The sequence below is a fragment of the Drosophila rhopaloa genome, unplaced genomic scaffold (assembly GCF_018152115.1).
Source record: "Drosophila rhopaloa isolate 14029-0021.01 unplaced genomic scaffold, ASM1815211v1 contig_3, whole genome shotgun sequence".
NCBI lineage: Eukaryota > Metazoa > Arthropoda > Insecta > Diptera > Drosophilidae > Drosophila > Drosophila rhopaloa.
The window spans coordinates 7806040-7819222 of record NW_025335123.1 but is presented as its reverse complement, the minus strand read 5'-3'; the positions used below and the strand labels follow the sequence as shown (position 1 = coordinate 7819222).

The 13183-nt window shown below is 45.6% G+C and overlaps 1 protein-coding gene across 3 annotated transcripts in view; it reads right to left on the bottom strand.

The window, feature by feature from the left end:
• Positions 1 to 7388: 7388 nt before the first annotated feature.
• Positions 7389 to 13183, bottom strand: part of LOC108047641 (B-cell lymphoma/leukemia 11A) — a 47501-nt gene continuing 41706 nt past the window's right edge. For all 3 annotated transcript variants that reach the window (XM_017127920.2, XM_017127922.2, XM_017127921.2), the window contains one exon: positions 7389 to 10450. In XM_017127920.2, the coding sequence (XP_016983409.1) occupies positions 7554 to 10450 (2897 nt within the window). In that variant the 3' untranslated portion in view covers positions 7389 to 7553. The remainder of the gene's footprint in view (positions 10451 to 13183) is intronic.

Genomic DNA, 13183 nt, shown 5'->3' with positions numbered 1-13183 from the left:
TTTCCAAATAAGAGAAGCGGGAAAATGGGCGGACAACAAAGCCAAAGCCAACTCGGGATTGCATTCGCATTCGCGTTTTTGTTTGAAAGAGTCCCAGGAACAACAAAAACAGTGAAGGGGGGATGGGGGAAGGGGAGGTGGGGAGACACTGGCGGCTGGGGAGGGGGGCGTGGTAAAAGAATGCAAACAACCCAGTGAAAAGTTAGAGAAGTCATTGAATGTCAGCCATGCAAGAGGAGAATAGACCGGGCAACGAGGGGCGGTGTGGAAAAGTTGCACTCTCCACTGGCCAGGTTTTCCAGGGGGTTTTCATGTCCCCTGCCCCCCTCTCTTACACACACACACACACACACACGCCGGCTTAATGATTCTTTTATTCATTATTTCTCTTTTTTTATACTCACTCCAGAGCTCATGGTTTTTTTACACCGCAAGAAAATAAGGATCTTAAATAAAAGCAGGTTGGAAATAACATTTTTAAATAAACAACAAATTTCAGCAAATAATAGGCAAATGAATCAATGCATCTTAAAAATAATAGATTGGCGTCTTTAAGCCTTTGTAAAATATATTCAGAAAATAGAATATTTGACCACCCGAATTAATTAGCTAAAATTAAGTACAATCGTCTGTCAGTAAAAACTGATAAAGCAATTTTGTATTAATTAATTATTAATTCTTGGAGAATCAAAATTGTATGACCAGACATCAGAGTTCATGCAAATATTCTACATTTTCCAAAGTTCCGTATCCTTTGTAAAATTATTCAATGAAAATGCGCAGAGCAATCCTATGAATTCTAATTTTAATGAAGGACTCGAAGTAATAGTAATTTTAAATTTTAGTAATAGTTTAAATATTGATGTTTTTATTAGTTTAAGTTGCGGTGTCTTTTTTATCTGTGCAGGTGTGTGTGAGTGTGTGTGGCCAGTGGCGCAAGTTAGCCAGCGGCGGCAGAGAGGGGGTGGTCACAGGGAGTTGGTGGGGGGTGTGGCATCCTCAGGGGAGGGGGATCCAGGGGGCTGGGGCTTCCCCTTAGGACATCGGGGAATGCCGCCGGAGCTGCGCTTTGGGGCTCTTATTAACGAACCAGCGAGTGCGCGAGCGAGCGTGCCTGGTGTCCTGCCGTGTGTTCACACACTCGCACACTCAGGCACACACACTCACACACACACAAACACACACACACGCCCACACACTATCCCATGGAAAGACAATGTGCACTTGCACTCCACACACACATACGAACACACACAACGCCACTTTCCACCGCACGAAATTTGCTCGCACCAAAAAGGATGCATTGAAAGGACCTCGACCATCCGCTCTCGCACTCCACCCCCCATCCCCCATCCCCCAACCCCCCTCCACTCCCCTTCTTTATGACGCCACAAAGGTTCATGGACAGTATGAGAGTCCTTAGCTGGCACAAAAGAAAGGCTTAAGTTTCCATTTGGTCTCTAGAGCACGATATCCAGCGCCAGGACACTCACTCACACATGCATGTGCACGGGTACATAATGTGCTCATGTGTGCGAGAGGTCCTGCGAGGAGAGTGGGTCCAAAGGGGGTTCCATTGCCCACTGCCCAAGCTAAAGAACTACACTGGGAGCAAAACAGTATGATGGCAAAGCGCTCTAATATAGAGAAGCCATATTTCTTGTTGGGTATCGTGGTAACATCGGCCATATTTAGGGGCCTTCAATTTCCCGTTCATTTAGAAAATATTGACATTAATATAGTTAAAATATTTTTTATTATTATTTTTTTTTTTTAACTTTATCACTATTTGTTGCTGTGCAGAATGGAGCTGCAGAAAGGCAACGAAACGAATGGAATGGTAGTCTGCGCTTCAGATTCAGATTCGGATTCAGTTTCGGTTTTCGTTCCCGTTTTCGGTTGCCTTTTGCTTGTGGTGGCAATGCGCGTGCATCCTTTACGGTTTGTCCCCATACTCTGCAATTTGGGGTGTATTGGCTATCCTGAATAGGAACGGCCTTTAGTAATTAATTTGGAAATAGTGGTCGAGTGTAAGAATGTCATACCTTTTTAAATTCTTAATAAAATTCCCAATCAATTGCCATTCACAGCTAAAAATTATGATGGTACCCTTTATGAAAAATATTTTGTCCAAAATCTTTAAAGAATCAGCTGGATTTTTGGGTTTTTTAATAAAAAGCCCGGGAATGAGTGGCCGAATGTTGAAATGTTAGCCTCGTTTAATTCGTTATAAAATTCCAAATCCAGTGGCATTCACAGCTAAAAAAATGTATTTTTCGAAAAAAATTATTTTTGCATAATCTGTAAAATCAGCTCTATTTTACGGTTTTTTAATCAAAACCCTGGGAAATAGTGGTCTGATGTTGGAATGTCATATCTCTCTGAATTCGTTATAACATTTCCAATCAAGTGGCATTCACAGCTAAAAACTGTAATTTTAGGTTAGATTTCGTATATAAACAATGTGTAAAGTCGGCCAAAAAGTAAATTGTTTGAAAAATGATGGGGATTAAGAAAAAAAAGTCTGTGCTGAGGTCTGTGCGTTATTTTGGCCAAGTTTAAAATTATATTCTGTGTTGGTTTTGGTGAAAGTTAAATTATTAATAGAATTATTTAAATGCATCCTTAATTATTGCAGGTTCCAATTTCTTATTAGCATGTTAAACATATATATAAATTATATATATAAGAGATTTCCCTTTGATTATAGTTTTTACAGGGTATAATCCCGCTTACCAGTCGCTTTTTGGGCAGCCGGCGAATATGAATGTGCTCTGACTTTGGAGCCATAGACATTTGTTCTTTGACTTTCTTTGCTTTCCGGGTGAGACACCCACTCATTTTGCCCGTCCGCCCCCCGCCCTGACCGAAACACCCCTCCCCCGCGAATCGCGTCTGTGCGAGAAGTTTGTGGTATCATTCCATTGGCATTGGGAAGCCAGAAACAGAGACGGAGCCTTTTTATTGTTTTGCCAACGAAAAAAAAAAAGTAAATAAAAAAGAAAGGAGAATCGTCTAAATGATAAAAAACAAAGCGTAAGGAAGTGTAAAAGTTGTACTTTATATATGGGTCTGGGGCCCGGGGATCTCGGAAGATCTGCGTAGTGCCCCGTGAACAACGCCATGTTTGCTCAACGCTGGGCAGAGTCCTTTCGCTGGGTGGTTGTGGGTGGTTTTGGGTGGTTTCGGGCGGTTTTCGGGCTCTGGGCTGTGGGCTGTGGACTGCGGGCTGTGGCAGCCATTCCCGGGCCAGGGTTTCAATTAAAACATCACCCGGCAAAAGGAGCCCCTTCCGCCCGCCACTTTGAAATTATTCAAGTGGTCAGATGGTGTTGTTCATTATTCCTGTAGTTGTTTTTGTAATTGTGCACACTCGATGGGGTTGAAATGCACACACACACACATACACACTAGTACTCGTACCCGTGCCCGTATATATATGTTGGCATATCCTGGCAGACTCCGGTCACAGACACAGATACACGCTACATCCGCTCACATTGGTAGCTCGCAAGGCGAGTGCTTCAATTCGAACATAATAAATTAATTTATCATCAGAAAAGAATCTCTGCCAGCTAACTGTAAAAGTTTCACCCTTATAGAGAGAGCTACCCGCCATGTGAATAATACACACATACTTGAATTAGTCGCTGCACGAACAAATGTCGCCTACACATCCTTCCAGCTTTATATTCCCCATGTCCTTCCCCCATCCCCCATTCCCCCTCCCCTATCCACGCCTTCAGAAAGTAAAGCCACAGACCGAATCGCAGTCCTTGTATCCGCTTTGAGTTTGCGGGGTTAGGGGAGGGACAGGGGGGGGGCGGAGAAGAGGGGCTGGGGTGGACCAAAACCAAGGACCAAAGGACCCCATGCAAATGGAGAATGAATAATGCGCACCAAGTGGGGTCCACATATTCGGCAGGGCCCTGTTATTAATTGCCCACCTTCAACCGCGGCACGCCACTTATCCGGCAAAAAGCAGTCCGATGGAAACTATTAGGCATATAGAGTGAATACATGTGGTCCGGTCTGGGAAATATAGATTCTCTGGATATGTATTAAGGCGAAATATAAGAATTATTAGTTCACCAAATAAGGAAAAGTCTTATATAGTTTCTACACTTAGCGTATCATGGCAACTCCTAGTTGATTATATAAAAAAAAGTCTAATAAAATTTCTAAACCAGTAAATTAACTCAGTTATAATAAACTAATTGGACTAATATAAGTACATATATTATCTAGTACAACAGAAAATCCGTCAACGAGTTATAACTGCATTAAAAATAAATATAAATCGATTGAAACATTAAATGTACACTAATTTCTTTAGTTTTGGATAAGTAAAGGTTGATAAAATTGGTATAAGACGTGTTCTAGCTTATGCTAATAAAACATATGCAAAAAACAAAAACAACTAGGTATATACAACATAACTTACAGGAAATGAAAGCTGGAAAAATGAAACAAGTTAACAGCACTTTTCTACTGTCACCTTTTGTAATTAAATATTTATATTTAACCAGTTATGATAATAAGAGACAAGAACTCCAAATGTCAATAACAAATAAATGTCGAATTAAATAATATAATACCTACAAGTACAAACGCATGTTTGTTATTATAAAATAAATTGTTCTTGTTTGTGAATGAATACAAACTAATGTTTCTGTAACTGTTGGAAAAGAATCATTAACATTTATATCATTTTTGAGAACATCCGTTTCTTTAATAACTAGTTTCACTCATTTAAGAACCTAATATATTATCAGAAAAGGAGTAACAAAGGATAATTCTTGACTGTTATCAGGTAGAAATATGCATATATAGCTTTTCCGGTTACTGGCGGAAAAGTCTGCGTCCCGCAAGGATTTCCCCGCAAGCCATTCGATGTCCGTTTACAACCACCGGAGAGTTGGAAGCGTCGAGCATGTTCGACTGCGAGCAGGTTCGAACTGGCCAGTGGGCGTTGGTGGGTGGTGAGTGTTGGGTGGTTCAGGGGTCGCTGCCGCAGTCGACGGCGACTGCGCTGCCGGCGTCGCATGTGTGAGGTTCGCTTCGCTTTCCAGTTGCCAGATGCCAATTGAAGTTTCCGCACATGACAATTGGGGCGGCCAGTGGCGCTTGGATTGGTCACTGGCTGGTCGAGTGGTCACGGGGGGCCGGGGGACGGCCAATGGGGGTCGCTCTCTCGTTTGTTCTCACTTTCCTTTCATTTTCCTCCCTCTTTTCTCCCCCTTTCCGTTCCTATACGGCAAGCGGATGTGAGGAGCGCCACCTGGTGGCTGCCTTCACCAGCCCTTAAATGCACGCAACACTTTTGCACTGCACGATCGTTTCCGATTGTTTATGGTTGCCTACTTTTAGGGTGCGTGATGTCGTAGGTTCCGTCTTGCTATAAAAATCCTTTATGGCAAATAAAAGTCGCTCTCGCTCTCTTACAGTTTTTCAATTGTATTTTTATATTTTTTGTATTTTCGTAACACAGACAACTATCTTTTAATTATTAATTTTTAAATTTGTTGGTTTTTTTTGTTTTCCATTCGTATTTTCGTTATTGTTACTTTCAAAAAATTACACACATTTGAAAAATATTTTTGGTTTCTTATCGTTTTGTTTTTGTTTTCTTTCTTAATCCGCCTTTCCTTGCTATTGCTCTCGGCCAAATGAGACAATGTCCTGGTTTATTTGTTTTAGTATAAAGTTTTCTTTTGTTTTTATAGCTACAATTAATTTTCTAAGATTTAATGATAGTTTTAGTTTGCTTCGTTTCGTTTCGGTTTCGGTTTCCGTTCGCTTCTGCTCTCTGCTTTTTGTGGAAGAAATAAACTTTGTAAATTGGTAACCGAAAATATTTGCCAAATAAAACATAACTCGTGTGGGTTTTTTTTTAATAATTTTCATGGATTTTTGTTTATTCAGTTTTTGCTTTTATATATATGTTCTATATATGTGAAACACAATGCATTAAAACCTCATTCTTAAATTTAGTACATGTCGAATTCCATAAATTATGCACGGTAAACTTCGTCGATAAAAACGGAGGAAATCGCCCGTATTAAGGCAATTTGTGAATCAACTGCTTTAGTAGGGGGATTTCCAGGTGGGATTTTAGGGGACTCGAAACAAAACAAGGTTTAAACTAATGTTGCGCCTTTGAATTTTGCTCACAAAAAGGTATTTTTACTACAAAAACAAACAATTAAATATTAATCAAAATTTGGATCTCAATCTTTTGTTTTAGTTTCAATCAAATAACGAAAATCAACAGCAAAAAAACAATTTATAAAAAAATGCACTCTCTCGTGTCCTTTCTTCCTTTTCGTCCTATTCATTGTCCGTTTTCCAGCTCTCTTTCGTCTTTCGTCGTTTTACTTCTGTCTTTTATTTTGTAATAGCAAGAAAACAAATTTCGTTCTCAGTTCTTCAGTCTTCTAAATCTAGTTTTTGTTGTTTTGTTTGTTTGTTGTTGTTGTTTCGGTATTTTCTCGTTAATTGCTTTCTTATATTTCACTTGAAGTTTTACGTACAAATTTGCATCTTCGTCTTTTCTCAATTTGCCTTCTGCCTCAATTTTTATGCATGATTTTCCTTTTCAGCTTAGACTAAAATTGTTTAAAAAAAATTTGTGTTTTACATTTATATTTATTTATGTATGTAAAAAAATTTGATTATTTTTCGTTTTTCTTTCATTTAAATTACATTTAATAATAGAATTATGTCTAGGCAAAAAAAATAGAGAAGGAGAGGAAATAAATCAAGGGGAAATCGAATGAAACGAATACATATACGATAATTATAATTAGAGTTAGGATTTTTACAAGTGTTCGTCTTTAGTGCTAGGGATCTAGATTTACTAAAAAATGTACATCGATGAAAAAAATATTCATTCACTCGCCCATATCGATAATATTCATATAGTTATGCGTTTAAGTTTAGAGTATAATTTTGCTTATTTTTGTGGCTCACTGGGAGCAGAATTTTTTTTTCATATTTTTTTTTTCTTTACGTTTAGTTGTAGTAGGTTTCTTTTTTCATAATATACAAATCCTTTGTTTTTGGTTTACTTAGACCTAGGAAATACACTGGAAAATGTGTGTCCACACAATTACTCTCTAAGCGATTATATTATTACATTTACGTATATTTATATTCTATATTTATATATATATATATATATAAATTACAAGCACGAAAAAAAATGTTGGAAAAAAATAAGTTGTGTGTGTGTGTGTTTTCAGTTTCAAAAAAAAAGGCTCGAATCTTTAAAATTATATTACATAACGGTTATTGCTTTGGTATTAAATGCCTCTGGTCGTTTTTTTTTCGTCGCTTGGAAGGAGCTGGAGGGGGCTTTTTTCAAAAAGTCATATTTACAGGGGGGGGGGGTGTTGGGTGGGTTGAGGGTACGGGTTGTATCTTTAGAAGATGCGCGACATGATGCGACTGCGACTGTTCTGCTGCTGCTGCTGCGACTGCGACTGCTGTTGCTGCTGCTGCTGCTGCAGGGGCGGTGGTGGCGCCAGCGGCACTGGGAAGCCACTGAAAAGTCATGCCTCCTCCTTCAGGGAAATGGGATGGACGCCGGTCAGACTGGAGGAGGCATTGGAGTCATTGTCACCACTCACGCTGCCCGGCAGTGAGAGATTGTGGCCACCGACGAACTGGGGCGGGTAGCCGACCACGCCCATGGGCGACAGCTGCTGCTGCTGCTGCTGCTGGGCCGCCTGGGCCTGCACCGCCTGGGCCTGGACCGCCTGGGCCTGCTGGGCGGCCGCCTGGATGTGCTGGGCGGCGGCTTGGGCAGCCTGGGCAGCGGCCACCGCGTTCGCCGCGGCCGCCGCCTTGCCCTGATTGACGACGCACTTGCGCATGTGCTTCTCCAGCGTCGAGGGCACGCTGAAGGGCATGTCGCAGAAGCGGCAGCGGTACACATCCTTGCCGGTCCGCCCGTGGGTCTTCATGTGCCGCGTCAGCTTGGAGCTCTGGGCGCAGGCGTAGGAGCAGAGCTCGCACTTGTACGGCTTCTCGCCGGTGTGGCTGCGCCGGTGCACGGTCAGGTTGGAGCAGTTCTTGAACACCTTGCCGCAGAATTCGCAGGTGTCGTTGCGCTGACGGCTCTCCTTCTTCAGCAGCGGCCCCTGGATCAGCGAGTTGGCCCCGCCCAGGCCCAGTGGCTTCAGCTTGAGGTTCTCAAAGAGGGCCTCGTTGCGGTGGAGGGCCTGGGACATGCCCCACCAGTCGCCGCCGTCCATCTTCATCCGCTTGCTCAGCTCGAAGGGATTGGGGAAGGGATTGAAGAGGGGCACCTGCGAGGGGGCGCCGCCGTCCTGCGGCTGCGGCTGGAACATGTTGCAATTCTTGGCAAACTCATCTCGCAGACGCAGTGCAGCCACGGGCAGGCCGTTCAGCTTGTCACTCAGTGGGGCACCCGCTCCACCGCGATTGTTGTTGTCCGCTGCGGCGGCGGCGGCTGCTGCTGCTGCGGCTGCCGCCTCCTTGCGGCCCGACTCCTGCAGCGCCTGCTTGTAGGCCTCACTGTACTGGGCGATGTTGGAGAGGCCGAACTTGTCCATCAGCTCGCCCACCAGCGAGGTGGCCCCCGAACTGGTCGTCTTGGGACTCTGGCTCTTGCCGTCGATGCGATTGCTCACACTGAGGTCCTCCGCCTTGTAGTCCATGTCCTCGCACTCCTCCAGCTCGTCCTCGTCCTCATCCTCGCCATCCAGGTCGCCATCGCCGTCCGGATCGTTGTCACCGTCGCCCAACTCCTCCTCCGACTCATCGGGATTGGGGTCCTCGTCGTTGTCGGCCTCGTTCGTCTCCAGCGAGTCGGCATTGCTGCCGTCGTCCTGGTTGTCCTGGTTGTCCTGCTCGTCCGCCGGACTGCGGTGCACCCGCATGTGCTTCATCAGCTTCTGGATGTGCGAGCACTCGAAGTCGCAGGCGGTGCACTTGTACGGCTTCTCGCCGGTGTGGGTCCTTTGGTGGATGATCAGGTTGTTCTCGAAGCGGAACTTCTTGTCGCAGTAGCTGCACGCGTAGCAGTTGTTGCTGGCCTCCTGCAGCGACACGTCGCCCGTTTTCGAGGGCGGCGTGCTGGCGGAGCGCGGAGTGCTGGCCAGGATCAGGCCCAGGCTGCCATTCTCGGAGCCACCCTCTCCCAGTTTCTCGGGCGGAGTCAGGGAATGGGGTCGCGGGATGGCCGTCAGTTGCTGTTGTTGCTGCTGCTGCTGCTGCTGCTGATGTTGCTGCTGCTGCGAGGGCGAGGGGCTCGCGAAGTGCGGCGATTGCTTCTGTCGAGGACTCGGCGAGCTCGAGTTAACAGTGCTGCCAGCTCCAGGGCTTGTTGTGCCCGCAAGCTGACGCAATCGCTGCGAGTAAAAATCCATCTGCTGCGGTTCCAGTTTCAGGGAGCCACCTGCTCCTCCCACCAGACCGGGCGTGATCTGCTGCTGCTGCTGCGCCTGCTGCACGGACTGCTGTTGCTGCTGCTGTTGCTGCTGTGCGGATTGCTGCTGTTGCACGGACTGCTGCTGCTGTTGCTGCTGCTGCTGCTGCTGTTGCTGTTGTTGCTGCTGCTGCTGGGAGCTCAGGGATGGTGGCGGCAGGGAGGCCGGGGGCACCGAGCCCCGCTGGCTGCCACTGCTGCTGGAGGAGGGCGGACGCGGCTCACCCGATCCCCCGGCACCCACCACCTGGCCGTTCGCATTGAACTGCGCCTGGGCTGCGGCGGCGGCGGCGGCCAGGTTGAAGCCGTGGTGGCGAAACTGCTCGCTGACCAGCTGCTCCATGCGGTAGTGGTCGGCGGGCGAGGGGCGTCCGAAGAGCGGCGCCACCGTAGGAACTACGTTTCCGGCCTGGGCAAGCGCCGGCGGCAGTGGCATGCGCAGCAGCTGGAAGGGATTGGCATGCATCGCCTCTGGCGGCGGCAGCAGCGGATGGTGCCGCATACCGGCGGCCATGGCGGAGGCCAGATTCTCCCGCTGTTGCTGATGCACACGCTGCTGTTGCTGCTGTGCCTGCTGCTGCTGCTGCTGCTGCTGCAGCTGCAACTGTTGCTGCTGCTGTTGCTGCTGCGGCGAGCCAATGCTGCTGGTGTTGCTGATGCTGCCACCGCTGGTGTTCACCAGCGAGTTGGAGCAACTGGAGCTGACCGAGGTGGAGAGGATGGCCACCGGACTGCTGCGCTTGGCGGCAGGATTCGGGCTGACCGCTGGCTGCGGACTCGCCAAACCGGAAGCGGATGCTGCGGCGGCGGCGGCGGCCAGGGCCAGAGCACTGTTGTTGAGGGCGGCGGGCGTGGCCACCGTCAGGGTGGCGCCTCCCACTCCCCCGGGACTCTCCACGTAGATCTTCACGCCGTGCGAGTGCTGCACGTGCTGGATGAGGCGCCAGGCGGAGGTGTAGCGGGTTTTGCACGTGGAGCACGTGTAGTTGCTGGGCTCTGCAAATAGAAGAGGAGGATTCACGTTGAGTACAAGGTTAGGTCAAGGTTTAGGTCATAATGATTGGAGGAGGGTATCAGTATAAGGGCAAGTCAAGGGATTCCAGTCAAGCATTATTGGCCATATAAAATAATTGTTTTGATATTCACATATTGTTCTACAAAAGCGCAAATTAAATAGTTCAATAAGACAAGTTATTAAAAGAGCTAATTGTTTCAAAAGCTATATTTTAGATCCCCACAATTCCCAATGTGTTAACTATTAAATTTCCAAATTTTCCAGTGCAGCTCTTAAAGCTATAAATTGCATTACCAGCTTAGCTAGACTTTTGCCCGTGTAAATTCAGGTTGCCTGGCAATTTCGTTATTAATTATTAATGAGCATTTTGCGGAGGAAGGGAGAACCGCGGATCCTAGCCAGTATTTATTTATTTATTGATTTTGCAGCGCGGTTGGCATGCCAAAATGCGCCAGGACACGCATGAAACCCCGGACGGAGATTGCCAATATTGCGAAGGATATTGCCCTATGCTAAAGCACACACACACACACACAGGCACATGTGTGTCCTTTAGTTTGTTGCGGTTTTGTCGCGACATTTGTTAATTTGCCATGGCGGAAATGGCAGCCCTAAAAACCACCCACCCGAATGTCCTGCATCCCGTGTCCTGCGACACATGTGCCGCCGCCCCGCGCAACAGATGTAAAATTGGAAAATTTATGAAAAATGTGCAAAGAAGACACTTTTCGTTTTCGTGTTCGTTTTTCTTTTTTTCATTTTTTTTTTTTGCGCCGCCACTAAAACGAAAATTTGTAATAAATAAAAATTGAAAGCCAAGGCGAAAAAGGCGAAGACGACGCAGGCTGGCCACATGTCGCCACCGAGGACAACAAGGTGTTAATGCCATCGAAATGGAAACTATGGGGAACGCAGTGAACTACCCCCGAGATGAGGACGCTCCCTGCATTTAAATGACGCCTTTAAAACGCACGAAATGAAAATTTCCCAAAATTATCCATAAAAAAGAATGGAAATGGAAAGGCACGAGACAGGACACGCATTCTCCACACTTTTCCTTTTTTTTTTTTTTTTGTATTACTATACATTTTATGGGAATCCACATTAAACTTGTGCAGGGGAAACTGAAAATGAAACAGCTTCCTGGCGCTGTCAAAGGTGAGTCGTGTTTAACATGATTTCGTCGCGACCCTTTGGCAGCGGGGTTCAGGATCAGCCTTCAGAGCCCAGGATCCAGGATCCTGAGATCAGGGATCGCCGGCCCGCATGCCACAGGAAATGCAAATGAATCTGACAGATAATACGTTCGCAATGCCTCATCCCCGTGGAAAACACAAGGAGCAACCCTTGAATACTGGCGGAAAGGGTTGGGCCCGATCCTCAAAGTACATAAAAAAAGAGGTAAAAGTTGTCGAAAAACATCAGGCATTATTTGTCTGATCCTTGATCGCAGCTCGCGATGCGCACGCGCTTCAAAATAATTATTTAGATAAAAAAAATGGGCAGAGGAACGGGTAAAACACAAAAGGCGCGGGTTTGGCACGTTCTGATTCTGTCAGCTGTCGAATGCGGGAAGATCCGACACGGCAAATAAATTTAAATATTATTTACTCTTCAGTTAAACAAAAAAATAGGAAAAGGTCTCATTAATACATTTTTTGTGTATTAGGAAAATACCTATTAGGCTGAGGAATATTTATAATAAAAACATATTCAAGTCATATACAAAATTTTTCTTTCTATCAGCTGCTGTTTCAATGCAAAAAAAACTCATTTAAATATTATTTATTTTTCAGATCAAAAAAAAGAGGCTTAAGCTGGGTTTTTGTTTTTAGTGTTTCAGTTTTGTAAAAGGATACCTTATTTACATTTATTTTTATTTACATATATGAAAAATCATTTCTAATTGTTAAATCAAGCAATCTGTCCTAATAGTATTTATATTTATTTTTCTCTCTGCACTCCTTGAACGCAAGGAGCGGATGTGCTGGCACCGGAAATGGCAAATTGACCGCCAGGAAGTGCAGTCGTCTCACAGTGCGTATGAGCGATGCCAGCGGGTGGCGAAACAGAATAAAAGGGTTGCGCGCGTAATGGGATAATTGTTGCAGCTTCGCCAACTGTCAGCATCCTAAGCCAGTCCGTATCCTTTTCCGGCATTTTCCGCACAAAGGACACCGGGCGCAGGACATCTAATCCTGCTCGCAGGACGTGGAATTGCATGAACCCAAGGCATTAGCCATTGATTTCGACCATTCGACCGCTTCGAGTGGGGAGTTTTTTACACTCGGCTTTACATTTTGTTTTTCCTTTTTTTTTTTTGGCTTAGTGCCAGCATGAGTCAATAATTGCGGTCTGAGCCTTAACCCCATACCGCCCAACGCCCACGTGACCCTTAACCCTTAACCCTCTTGATGGGGTTTCATTGTCGCTGCGGTCGCGACATGCTGAGCCTCGAAATTGATAATTAACACGGCTGGGCTGACAGGTGAAAAGTCGTCCTGTGGCAAGGACATGTTGCATTTACATTTTTGCAACAAATATCCATTTTGTTGACAGTTGGCTTTCTTTTATTCAGCGAGCACGGGCACTGGTTGCCATGGCGTATTTATAATTACCAAATGGCCAACAATGGCCCAAAAGGAAGGAGTTAGGTTGGACAGCCACTGAAGTAAAGTACAGAGTCGAACGGGGGGAAAAAAAATAGGGAAAAA